Raw genomic sequence first — 12,532 nt, 5'->3', positions numbered from 1 at the left:
AAAAAAGCGCTTTCCATCGTGATGTGCCTTGTCATGGCTGTTACTCAGCACGCCAGCCACTCACGCCGCCCTGTTGCTTTTCTCGATCATCCAATCCCACTTTTCACTTGGTTCATTGCTCAAGTATGACTCAGAAAGAAGTGTCAGTCTGCCATGTGCAACATGTGCACAATATCTGTGTGTATACGTGTGTGTGTGTGTGTCCGTGCGTCCGTGCGTCCGCCACGCGTTTCGTACAAGCACAATGTCTACGGATGAGTGTATGGATTTGTATCCGTCAATATGTGTCAGTCACTCTGTGCGTCTGAGAGTGTTTGTTAACGTTTGTAAGACCGCCAAATAATGTATTTGATTTATTCCTTGTGGATTCAACAATTTGCTCTGCTGCTTTCGCTTTAAGACACGCCCATTTTTCCCCCTTGTATCGGTACCGCTACAAACGCCACCCGCCCCGATCTATATGCTGATGTGGCCCCACTCAAGATGGCCGCCATCGACGCCCCCTTACACTAATTATCAATCGATCGCCGGCAGCCGTCCGATCCGTTTGAAGGTTTCTTTCATTCGCCGCCATCCCTCCCGCTTCAAACGGATGGGACGTCTAGGGTCGTCAATGGCAACCGATAACTTGAGCAGTTAAAACCCAAAATATATATTTAAAGGCCCAAAAATGGTATCGGTGCAACAATAGTTTTATTTTTTCCCTCTCCTGTTTCTTTGAAATTCATGCAAGGCAGCGAAGCATTTTGTTTTTCCACTTTTTATTGTTGTTGTTGTTCCATTCCAGTTAATGTTCCAGTTTCTCCTTGTTTTTGGACTCTGTGTTTGCTGGTTTTGAAAAGTGGGCCAACTGGGCTCTCCCTCCCTCCCTCCCTCCCTCCCTCCAATTGGCAAAGGCAGACACAGAGTGGTTGAAAGGTTAACCCCAGACAGAGGCATAAAAGCAGCTGCTTTATCTTAAAAAACTGCTTTACGTGGCCATCTCTTCATTTCACAGCCATCCATATCATCATCATCATTGCCAATCTTCTTTTTATTTTAGGTCTTGTACATGAGGCTTTCCATGTCATTTTCCCCAAAATGGCGTTCCCCCAAGCGGCAGTTTCTCCCGCTGCATTTAGAGACCCAGCCAAGCCATTCCGCTATCGTGTCCTTTTAGCTAGCGCCATCAGACTTGACATCGGAGAAGAAGAAGAAACGATTGTCGTGTCCCCCAGATGGAGTCTCCTCACATGATCGATCACCAGACCTGGGGCAAAGTTCCCAAGAGCATGGCTAAGCAGAGCGAGGGTCGCCTCGGACCCGGCCGGGGTGCCATTCTGTACTCTTCTTAATTGGGCAGTCCCGACACAAAACAATCTGTATTTCCCAAACACCATGCCTCGGAAATACGGATGCTAGTGTATGAATTTGAAAGTTGGCGTGTCCAAAATCAACTCCAAGACCAAATCGGCCTCCATCGTCTACTCGTCTCCAGTCCGGTTTTTACAATCTGACAGAAGGGGAAGAATATTGGGGCACATGGGTCTTGTGGCTGGTTTTGGACCCCAAATATGTTCGGGTTGTATCTTCTTCACATCTGTGAATGACCAAAGCAGACCCTGGACGGGGGGTGGGCAAGCATTTTGTCTAATCCAGTCAAGTTACATAATATACTGCTATTGGCATATAATAATGTGGAATGGCCAGTTCCAAATATATTTTTTGGTCATGTAAAAAAAAACGACACTATAGTCCCGCCTCAAGACAATCTGCTTTGGTGAACTTTCGGATGAAATGCTCATTTTAAATTCTTCCACGAGGAAGGGTAAAAAGAGTGCCTAGAAATGATCTGGAACCAAATGAAGTGCGCTCCTCCCAGTCCGATTGGGCGGATGACGGTGGACATTGAATGGCCTTTAAAAACCGAGCAAAGTGCCCCATTGCGGCTCCAGTCGCTAGCATGGCACCTTTGCTAATTGGCTCGCAAAGGTGTTCTCAAAAGAGCCACAGGCAGGACTACCTTTTTTTTCTTTTCGCCCGATGGCGTGGTTGGTCGAGTGACCTCTCCCGCCGTCAAGTCTTGACGAATCGAGTCTTTTTTAGCGACAGCCAGTTTGCAGAAGAAATGAGAGAAGGCGATCAAAGGGACGCGGCCAAACCTTACTCATTGGGACTCCATTGGGGATTGGGTTCAAACCTGTATACGAATGTTGACTGGGTCCATGGATTGACCTCTCCCACTCTTCTGCAAATCTGCCCAGTGGAAAACACTGGAGAGGGGTAACACTAACCAAGCTCTTTTTCAGGTTTCAATAGTGCCACGGGTCTACTTTACAGCGTTGGATGGTTTTGAGCTGCTATCTCACTGTCTTAATGGCATCCAATCCCTCCCTCCCTTCCCAAACCTCCCTTTTCCCATGCCAATCAATGCAACCCTTGCCCCCTCCCCTCCCCACGCCTCCCCCCTCTCCAAACCCCACTTCCCACAGAAGCTCAGAGCAAGCCATACTACTCGGATTACTCCCCCACTCGTTTGATTATCCACAAGATGTGCACCAGCCATTACCTGGACCTCTTCATCACCATCGTCATCGGGCTCAACGTCATCACCATGTCCATGGAGCACTACCAGCAGCCAAAGGTCAGATCCCCAAAAATCGTTATTCCAACAAAAACCAATCTTTTTCATGTTTGAAGTAAGGAATTTGTAGCGGGTTAAAATGGAAAGGCTTCCTCTTGGGTGTCTTTGCTCTCTTTAGGAACTGGATGAAGCATTGAAGATCTGTAACTACATTTTCACCCTCATCTTTGTCCTGGAGTCGGTCTTGAAATTGGTGGCTTTCGGCTTCCGACGCTTCTTTAAGGACAAGTGAGTACCGTATTTTCACGACTATATGGCGCATGGTATTTTTAGCCGCAGTGTCAGTAACGAGTGCTATTTCTGTATTTTAAACACACAAAGGATGCACCGTTTTTTTAGACGAATATGTATTCTATATGAATATCGAACCGCAATAGCGCTGGCTACCGGAAACAGCCCCAGACTCTATTTCTGGTTTCCGGTCGGTGCGCAGTGACTGCTGGGATATATAGTTCTTGCACGCTACACCCACACGATAAAAACACGTTTTTAAAAAGTAAACGTAAGCAAAACTGAGTTCGGTTGTACTTTATTTAAGCATTTTACAACGTACGCCAGCGAGGTGTTTTGACAACGTGATTTGAACCGTTGATGGTACTGATGGTGGTTTTTGTTTGGGCCCAGGTGGAACCAGCTGGATCTGGCCATTGTGCTGCTGTCAATCATGGGTATCACCCTGGAGGAGATCGAAGTCAACGCGTCCCTGCCCATCAACCCCACCATAATCCGCATCATGCGCGTGCTGCGGATCGCGCGAGGTAAGAAGTCTCCATTTAAGATGGCGTCCCCCGGGAGACTCCTCATTTTTAGACGGCCGATCTCAGCTCAGCCCGCTTCCGGTTCGTGGGAGTCCTGCAGATTAACAAACAGTCATCTGAGCCTGTCCCGGGGGGGAGACATGTTAGCTAGGAACAATTTCAAGTCTTCAAGCGGCTAGCCTAGCATGCAAACGGCATCTGTTTCTCTTTCTTTCGGCTTGCATTTCCCTCGCCAGGTCGAGCGAGTACTTTAATTGCATAAAGCTGCGGCTGGTCGGGGCGCAAAGCACCCTCATTTTCTCACACGAACGACGGCGTTAATGTTGCCGTGCCGCCCGTACCTCGCATCAACTCTGACCCGTTCTCACGTGCTAACGTTTACGGCTCACGCGTCACATCCGGCGATTAAGCGGCTCCGAGCAAATCCTCCCCCAAGCCAGCAACACCTCAGCTTTTTCGTCCCCTCGGTGGCAAAAGTCACCAATTAAAGAGCATTTGTCACCCGCGAAATTTGACGCTTTAACAATTAGCCACCGGGCGGCTTAAAGGAAGGAAAGTTTCATTGGTAGCCATAAAATCCCTGGCGAGTGGCTGGCGCTCGAAGGTGGAGCGAGCGACTGCTCTTAAATCAAACGGACGGCTCGCCGATCCAGATGAAACTTGAAACAATTATTTTAATCCTTCATTTTATAGCTCATTAAATTTGAATAAAGAATGCGTTCAACAGCTGGCAGACGCTTTAACGCGGTATTGACGCAAAATGCTTTTTTTTTTTTCCAACATTGGAAAGCTGCTTTTTAAGAGAGTCAACCTTCCAAAATAGCTCAGGGTGAGTTGACTCGTTTGCTTGTGTAAGAGACCACGTGTGTTATTTCCACGGTGAAGTAGTCATCGTTAAAGCAAGAGGTGCCAAAATGTCATTCTCTCAACGTGCCCATACCTGCCTAACGTTTATCTTCGCAAGACTTTATCGTATAGCCGCGTATATGTAGTATAGACCTCTGCTTTAATGACTCGGATGTTTGTGTTTCATCTAGCTTAACTTAATGTGTTTGTTCGCCCGTAGTACTGAAGCTCCTGAAGATGGCGGTGGGAATGCGAGCTTTGTTGGACACCGTGATGCAAGCACTGCCTCAGGTACGTTGCTTTTTTCCTCCATGGATTGTCCGCCATTTGCACAGTGATCAGTATTTCTAATAGACTTGTAAAAACACAGTTCTAAAATAAGGAAGATCTGTGTGTACTTTTTTTTTTTAACCGCCGGTCGCCCTAGCCAAGATGGCCGCCCCCATCCACGCCACGTCTAATTGCGAGGCGCCCCATTGTTGAACTTGAGTGAATTTGTCGCTGGTGGCAAATGAGTACAAAAAAATATGGTTTGGCGCAACACTGATTTATTTGTGTGATGATTTTTGAAGTGGATGCAGGTACAAAGGTTTTCTTCCCAGCGATAGATAAGCCAGCCAGGCGCTGCCTTTCAAAGTGTTTTACTTGCTAATTGGGAGGCTCAGATAGGGTGAGAATGTAACACGTGTTTCCCAGTTGACACGTTTCTTTGAAAAGCTTTGCTTTGCTTTGCTTTGCCTCGCCCGATTCAAAGCCATTTGATAGAAAAAGACGATTCCCGGCTTGTCAAGATTCTTGTCATTATTGCGTGTGAATTCCGGAGCCTCGACACATTCCTTCATGTTTGTTTGCATGAGCTTAAAAGTGACGTGACTAAAGGAAGTCGTGTTAGAGCAACTAGTAATTTAATTCTATTGGCAAAACCAAAAGATGGATCTCATTCCAATCCAATTCACCTTCAATGAACATCTTGGAAAATTATGGAAAAAACTTAGATGTAGATGCGTAGATGTTGTCCAAATGCCAAATTGTGTGTGTTGTGTCTCCGCAGGTGGGAAACCTGGGTCTCCTCTTCATGCTCCTCTTCTTCATCTTCGCCGCCCTGGGGGTGGAGCTCTTCGGCGACTTGAGTAAGGCCGGATGCGGGGACCACGTCTCGTCGCAAGCGTTCTTTTCATATCTGTCGCCGTGTCCTTGTCCTCCTCCTTCCTCCAGTCTGCGACGAACTCCACCCTTGCGAGGGCCTGGGACGCTACGCCACCTTTAAGAACTTTGGCATGGCGTTTTTGCTGCTCTTCCGGGTCTCCACCGGGGATAACTGGAACGGCATCATGAAGGTGAAAGCCGGCGAATGGCTCGCTTTCTTCCAAAAGCCAAAGTCGAAGCGTCGTTTGTCCTCCAAGTGGAAAGCACAGCAATCCACGCTGTCTTTTCTTTCTCGCCCAATCCCAGGACACCTTGAGGGACTGCGCCCACGAGACCAGCACCTGCTACAACACGGTGGTGTCCCCCATCTACTTTGTCTCCTTCGTCTTGACGGCCCAGTTCGTCCTGGTCAACGTGGTCATCGCCGTCCTGATGAAGCACCTGGAGGAGAGCAACAAGGAAGCCAAGGAGGAGGCGGAGCTGGAAGCCGAGTTGGAGCTGGAGCTCCACGCCGATCGGGGAGACGCGGTGGCGGCGGCGGCGGCCGGGTCGCCCCGCTTCCACCCCCTGGCGGACGTCTCCGCTCCCGCCGACTGGCCCGCCGCCGTTGTGGACATCCCCAGGGAGCCCGCAAACGTGGGCGAGGAGCCTCCCTCGTGCCCAGATCCCGCTCTGGAGGTGAGTGACCCGTGTCAACAAATCCGTACTTGACCTGTCGCCGCTTCTGACGTCGAGCCGATTTCAAGAGCGCTTCCAATGACAGCCGCTCATTAGTGCGAGCCCTTGGTCAGTTGATTCTCTGGCTCCCGTTCGCCCCCAGGCCCTTAGCTTGCGTCATGAAATAACTCATGTCCGTCCTAACGGCGTTGGCTTGGCCGCTCTTCCACAGAGAAGGACCATATTTGGTCAATTCCACCAGTGAGGCTGGCAAGCAAACGTTTGCAAGTTGAGACACACGAGCCGTTCCCGGATGCAGAAACTTGCTATTGTTTGCAACAACTTAAGCGTTGTAGCAATTCTCCACTAAACTGCTATCTTTGGCACGCTCACTGGAAGTTAGCGGTGAGCTAAAAACCCAAGTCGTCACGTCACGAGAGTGGCGATCTGCCGTGCCCTTTAACCTCTCGGCTAAAGTCGTCTGAAAACGCCCCGGCCACGCGAACGTGACCCGAAACGCACGCTTCCGCCGCAACCGAGGGTGCGCGAAAGGGTTAGCCGCTAGCTGGAGTGTTGTTGCGTTTGGCCGTGCACGGTCCCCGCGGAGGACGTGCCAGTCGAGGACGGGTCGCGGTGGCATGGGAAAGCGGGAGATGCCGGCTATTTGGGGAGAAGGAATTGCTCCCCCAAAAACAAACTTTCCGGGGAATAGCGTGAGATGGCAGTGCCGCCTTGTGGCAGACAGAGTAGATGCAGTCTTTTCTTCTGGCTCGTCTTCATCTCTCCCATTTTGTTTTTGTCTCTCCAGGAAAGAACACGGTTGGACTCGGTCTCCCTGGTCATCCGGGGCTCGACGGAGGGCGAGCTGACCCTGACGGACAACTCGTCGGGATCCGCGTGCCGCCACTACGACGAAAAGGTCAAACTCTCACTTGTGCTTTTCTGTGAAAACGTCGCAAATGACATAGTTTTCCCTATCTGCTCTTTAAATGGAATATTCACAGTTACCCCAAGCAGACAGATTCTTAGGTAGCATCAAACCTAAAGAAATAATAGACTAGAAAAGGCAGCAACTCACTTTTTTTAATGAAAATTTAGATAAATCCATTTTTCACCTGGAGATCATTTTCAGGTGCCTCAAAAAATTCCCCCCACATTCTTCTCTCTTTTTTTAGGTTGCTTTTACTTTGAACAAGTTTCTCTCAAATAGAGTATGAAATTGCCTCATAGTTAATGTCTTTTTTTTGCATTGACCTTTGATGAAACAATTTACTTGATTGGAAACATATGATATTATCTCACCCCTTTTGGCAAATTTGACTCTTTTATGAGCATTGAGTGCACTAAATGAATGTTTTTTTTTTTCCGACTCTGCAGGATCTCCATTAAGCTGTAAAATATTTATGGAGGGGAAAAACAAGGACATATTGTCCGTGATTTTTTTTTTTTGCCAAATATCAGGCTGCCCAAAATCCATTAGCATTTTTCGTGCTGTAACTCTTCCTCCTCTTCCTCCTCCTCCACATTTAATAACATCAGGCAGACTGGCCGGTAATTCAGCACCGTCTGGCATCCTGGCCATGATCTCACTCACTCACTAAGTCCCAAGTCTGGAGGTTCCGCCCACCCGGACTTTCTGTACCCTCTCTCCGTTTTACGGTCTTTGTCTCGTGCTTTTATTTGCTCGCCCACCCAATTTGTTCTTTCATTGTTGACCACTTTTTGCTTCCGTGTTGTCTATCCGTCCACTCACCGAGCCAGCGTCTCTCCCTATTTAGGTCCTTCTAGCCGAGACGGAAGTTCTATCTCTGGCCTCCGAGACATCCCGGTCCTTTGCTCCGACAGAGGAATGGCTGGTTGGCCATTTTAATCTCCTTTCTCTCACTCTCAGCAGCCTGGAATGCAGTGTACTGACACTACTTTTTTCTTCTTCTTCATACCTGCTCCTCCTCTTCCTCCTCCCCCCTGTTTGCAGTATTGGTGTTTCCTTTCCAGGGTCTTCCAAAGCCACTCGCCCCCTTCCCTTAACACAGATGCCAACTTCTTCAACGTTTACTTAAAACCAGATGTCTCAAAAGTGGTGCTAGCTAGCGTTGCACCCGTTCCATTTGTCAGTGGCAGCTAATGACTTCCCAAAAAAAATGCAATTTGTTCTTCCTCTGGCCAACATGCACCCCCCACCAAGGGGTTTATCACTAGCAGATTGGATTTGAATGGCTCAGAATAATGGGGTGTTTTGGAAGACCTTTGTAAGTCTAACCATGAGTCAGTCCATCCAACGTCCTCTTTGTCCACGTGCAGTGAAACAGTGCAACCTGGCAGTTAGCGGCACTTTTGGAGACCTTTTTCTGCCCTTGTTTGACTGTGCTTTTTTTCACGTGCTTCTGCTCGCGCAGGCCGAGCGGCGAGACGCCCCGGAGGACCACTTGCTGAGCGTCAGGAAGGCGGCGGTGGGGCGCGCTCGCTCCCTACCCGACGACGGCTACATGTTCCACGTGGCGCAACATCGGGCCCAGACGTCCCACGTGTCGGGTAATTTTCGACGCCGTCTCGGCCGGGAGGAACGTGATCGGAAAGTCTCTTCATGTGTGTTTCCATTTGTTTTTCTTCTTCTTTTAGGCTCCAGGACTTCTGTGCGTTCACAAGCTGAAGAATTTGGCCAAGGACCCGGCGTCGTAGTCTTCGGCCACTCGGACTCCGAGAGGAGCGTCGCGCGCCGGGCGCCTGCCGGACCCGTACCGAGTCGCAAGCTCTGCCGACAGGTGAGACGCGTACCCCCAGACGGACTTCTGCTTTTAGCATCAAGCTGGTGTTTGGCCGTTCTTTTGTCCCCCGCTAAGGTAAAAACACAAGTCGTTGTTATTAGTGAACCAAAGTGTCTCAATGAACCCAACATTAAGTATGTCAACACATCCAATAGTAGAGTACGGTATGTAAAGGGTCCCTTTAATTGAGTCAAAACAATGTCCAGGCTCGACATCATCGACCTGAAGCTAGCTTTTGGCCTTTAGGAAGGCTGGGAATGAGTGCTTACCTGACACAATTCTACAAGATTGTCTTAGTGGCCAGCCAGGTTTAAAACACTCGTCAAATGTTCAAAAACAGCATTCGAGGGCAACTTAGTACTCTGGTTGTGTTGCTAGGTGTGACGTTTTTAGCCGCTAGATGTCACTACAGTCGCACCGTAACTGAACATCTCTCTCTCTCCAAAAGTCCTAGTGAGCGACCACCTTATCTCCACAGTCAATGACCTGAATTGACCTAAAAGTCAAATAGGAGAACATTCCCGCTTTTATCAAACCAACGTGAAGCCATTTTGGGCTCTGGGTCCCCACTTGAGTTGACTTTGAGAAGGTCATGTTGTCACTTACGCTACTTTGACCGCTGTTTACCTTCTCACCATTTGGCCTCGTATGCACACTTGGAGAAAGCGCTTGCCTTTTGATTAAAGTGTCCATCCCCATCCGTCTCTTAGGTGGCGCTGTCTAGCGATTCTCAGGAGGGTCTATGTTCGGACAGCGAAGGACTGAAAAGGACTCCATCCTCGCCCTCCGCCTCCCCCGCTTCCCGTCACCGACACAAACGGCCGTCCTTCCGCGGCGAAGCGTCCCCGGGTCACCAAAACCATTGGTCCATTGGATTTGAGGGCATTGTAGCAGAGGTGGAATCCAGACTAGGACTAGGACTCGGACCCGGACCGACTTCCTCCCCTTTGGCGCGGCGGGCCGACAGCCCGCAGAGCGGCGGCCAGACCGCCGCCCGGACTCCGCTGCCCTCCCCCCGACGGAAAAAGAAGATGAGTCCTCCCTGCGTGTCGGTGGAGGGGCTCCGCTTGCCCCCGCCCGAAGGTCGGGACGCCCACCTGAGGAGGAGGGCCCCCTCCAGCGACTCCAAGGACTCCTCGGACCTGGTCGCGGGAGAAGACGGCGGCCATCCAAAGGGACCGACGGAGAAGAAGTCCAACTCCGACGGCCGTTAAGCCCAGAGGGAGGGCGGACGCCCGGAGGGGGGGTTGGCGGCGATAGATCCAGTCGTGACTCCGCGGCGGGGGCGTCGGAGCAAAGTCGAAGAACGTCGCCGGCCTCCTCGGAAGCTGGAGTTCCGCCTGCGTTCTGTGGGTCTTCTCGTGGTCAGCACAAGATGAAGACGCTCACTTAAGCAGATGGTCACCGCCAGCTCAGGACTCCCAACCTGACGCCATGTTGAAATCCATAAAGAAACTGGAAAATAGGACAAATCGGAGTATTATTTTTTTGGGTTTGTCTTTTACATCAACTTCTAGTCAAAACATTCATTCATCTTCCATACAGTTCCTCCTCCAAGGGGTCGCTGGAGCCTAACCCAGCTGACTTGGGGTGAAAGGCAGACCCTAGACGGGTGGCCAGTCCGCTGTAGGCCAGAGACAGACCACCATCACGCTGCCACCAGCGGGAATTGGACCCACACCTGCCCCTACCAAAGTCAGGCGACTCACCTGTAGTCCACGAAGCGGCGACATCAAAACATATACTTTTTAAATGTTTCTTTTGCCATTGAAAGCGATAGACATGAAATCCATTTCAACTGGGAAGGCTGGCATGGCGTGCTGACTCTCCCAGTTAAATGGACGTCCATCGTCGTCAATGACAGTCGGCGCAATAATAAAAACAAACAAAGTCAAGGAACATTGCGCGTTTGGATATGATTTTGGGGGGGGATCGGGAGAGGAAAAGGTTTGGGACACCCTTGCTGTAGAAAGTAACAATGGTTGGACGGCGACTTGGATATTTTTAAAGACGGAAAACCCGCGGCGTTCCCGTCCGACAACCCGCGGATATCACCTTCCGACTTCCCGCCCTTACACGGGGTTGACTTTGCCCGCCGGTTGGAGGTAAAAAGCAATATGAACGTTTTAGAGGCACTATTTTCTTAAATTATTGGCTCATAGTGTTTGTACAGGACGTGCTTTTGTATTTCTTTTTCGTTTTTTGGTGATTTTGTTTTCTGGCGCCCTAATGGTTTGTCTTTAACCTTTTTTTTGTTTTTGTTTTCCCATTTAGGTTGTTTTTAACCCTATGGAGGAAAGTGTTTTTTTAAGTGCTGAAAACCATGTATTTGTAGAAATAATATATAAAACTTTGTCTATATGGAAAAGAAGTCAATAAACAGAGCTTGGATTTGAAGCACACTCGCTGAACGTGCTGGTGGTTCATTTTTAGAAAGGACGGAAAAAGAAAGTTACAAACGGCGGGTTTTGTTTTTAAAAAAAGGGAAATAATTTAGCAAATCACTTTTAAATGGGTGTTATTCCGAAAAGAAAACCATAACGATCACATTACGTCACTCACGTTTGGCCTCACGAACCTGTGCTCATTTATATGTATTTTATTTATATTTAAGTTTATTTAAACTTAGTAGTGCTGGCACATTTAAATTAAAGTAAAGGCAATTTTCAAACAATGATGAGAGACTAATTAGTATCATTATTAGTCTTTAGTTTTTAGCATTATTTACTACCTTTGGATGCTATTTTACTCGCTTTGCACAATAATTAGCGTTAAGTGTGTCATTTTATTGACACTTTTTTAGTTTTTTGCATTATTTACTACCTTCGGATGCTATTTTACCCGCTTTGCACAATAATTAGCGTTAAGTGTGTCATTTTATTGACGCCTTTTAGATTATCTGTATCGATGACTCGACATATTTTAATCTTTAATTATAGCGGGGCTAATTTGCAAAGCTAAGCTCCTCCCTCAAGAACGAAAAACTATTTTTATGGCGTGGCTATTGAAAAGGACAACGGGGAATCGGACGTTTAAAAAAGCAAACTTGCATTTTGATAGAATTCCTGACATTATTTTTGGATGCGTGCGTATTATCGGAATTAAGCGAAGTCTGTTACTTTTTAAACTCTAATGCAAATGTGCTGCAGGTGTTTGTTTTTTTGTACCTTAAGGAATCGATGTGAGAAGAGTCCTTGTCCTTGTCCTCCTCGTCCTCGTCTTTGTCTTCGGCATTTTTCTCGACAGTTCCCACCAAGAGTTGCGTTTTGAAATGATCCTCCGGAGCACAATAGATCCTCATTTTCCATAACAGAACATTTCTTCTTCTCCTTTTTTCTCTTGACAAAATGGCATTTCTGTAACAGCAGGAAATCAGAAATGACAGTTAGTTGGACATAACGATCCCGACCGACACAGCAGGAATGAAAACACTTGGTCACATAAATGCTGGCAATTTCCTTTTCTTTGTTAAAAAGCGACGATGGAGTTAGTGTTGTTTATTCAAATGATGGCTCTGGCTTTCTTTCAAAGATTTCAAATATTAATAACGCCCCACAAAATTCAGAGAAAACACAACTAGTGCTTCACTGCGGCATGAAAAAACGCAAACAATGTTGTACTTAATGTTGAATTTTAAGAGATACACGGACAACTTTACATTGCAGGAGCCAAAATGGCAGCCAATTTGTACCCTGTAAGTTTAAAAAAAATAGGAAAGACATGCATACGTATATATA

At 48.0% G+C, this 12,532-nt stretch overlaps 1 protein-coding gene across 11 annotated transcripts in view; it reads left to right on the top strand.

The window, feature by feature from the left end:
* Positions 1 to 11,197, top strand: part of cacna1g (calcium channel, voltage-dependent, T type, alpha 1G subunit) — a 72,038-nt gene extending 60,841 nt beyond the window's left edge. For 8 of the 11 annotated variants that reach the window (XM_077625067.1, XM_077625068.1, XM_077625069.1 and 5 more), the window contains 11 exons: positions 2,472 to 2,623; positions 2,742 to 2,851; positions 3,248 to 3,381; positions 4,448 to 4,518; positions 5,279 to 5,357; positions 5,443 to 5,564; positions 5,680 to 6,051; positions 6,839 to 6,949; positions 8,427 to 8,562; positions 8,650 to 8,792; positions 9,506 to 11,197. In XM_077625067.1, the coding sequence (XP_077481193.1) occupies positions 2,472 to 2,623; positions 2,742 to 2,851; positions 3,248 to 3,381; positions 4,448 to 4,518; positions 5,279 to 5,357; positions 5,443 to 5,564; positions 5,680 to 6,051; positions 6,839 to 6,949; positions 8,427 to 8,562; positions 8,650 to 8,792; positions 9,506 to 10,009 (1,934 nt within the window). In that variant the 3' untranslated portion in view covers positions 10,010 to 11,197. The remainder of the gene's footprint in view (positions 1 to 2,471; positions 2,624 to 2,741; positions 2,852 to 3,247; positions 3,382 to 4,447; positions 4,519 to 5,278; positions 5,358 to 5,442; positions 5,565 to 5,679; positions 6,052 to 6,838; positions 6,950 to 8,426; positions 8,563 to 8,649; positions 8,793 to 9,505) is intronic. The other 3 variants (XM_077625065.1, XM_077625059.1, XM_077625063.1) reach the window with 1 other exon arrangement.
* The last annotated feature ends 1,335 nt before the right edge of the window (positions 11,198 to 12,532 follow it).

This window comes from Stigmatopora argus, chromosome 18, assembly GCF_051989625.1.
Source record: "Stigmatopora argus isolate UIUO_Sarg chromosome 18, RoL_Sarg_1.0, whole genome shotgun sequence".
Taxonomy (NCBI): Eukaryota; Metazoa; Chordata; class Actinopteri; order Syngnathiformes; family Syngnathidae; genus Stigmatopora; species Stigmatopora argus.
This window is presented reverse-complemented; position numbering and strand designations above follow the sequence as displayed.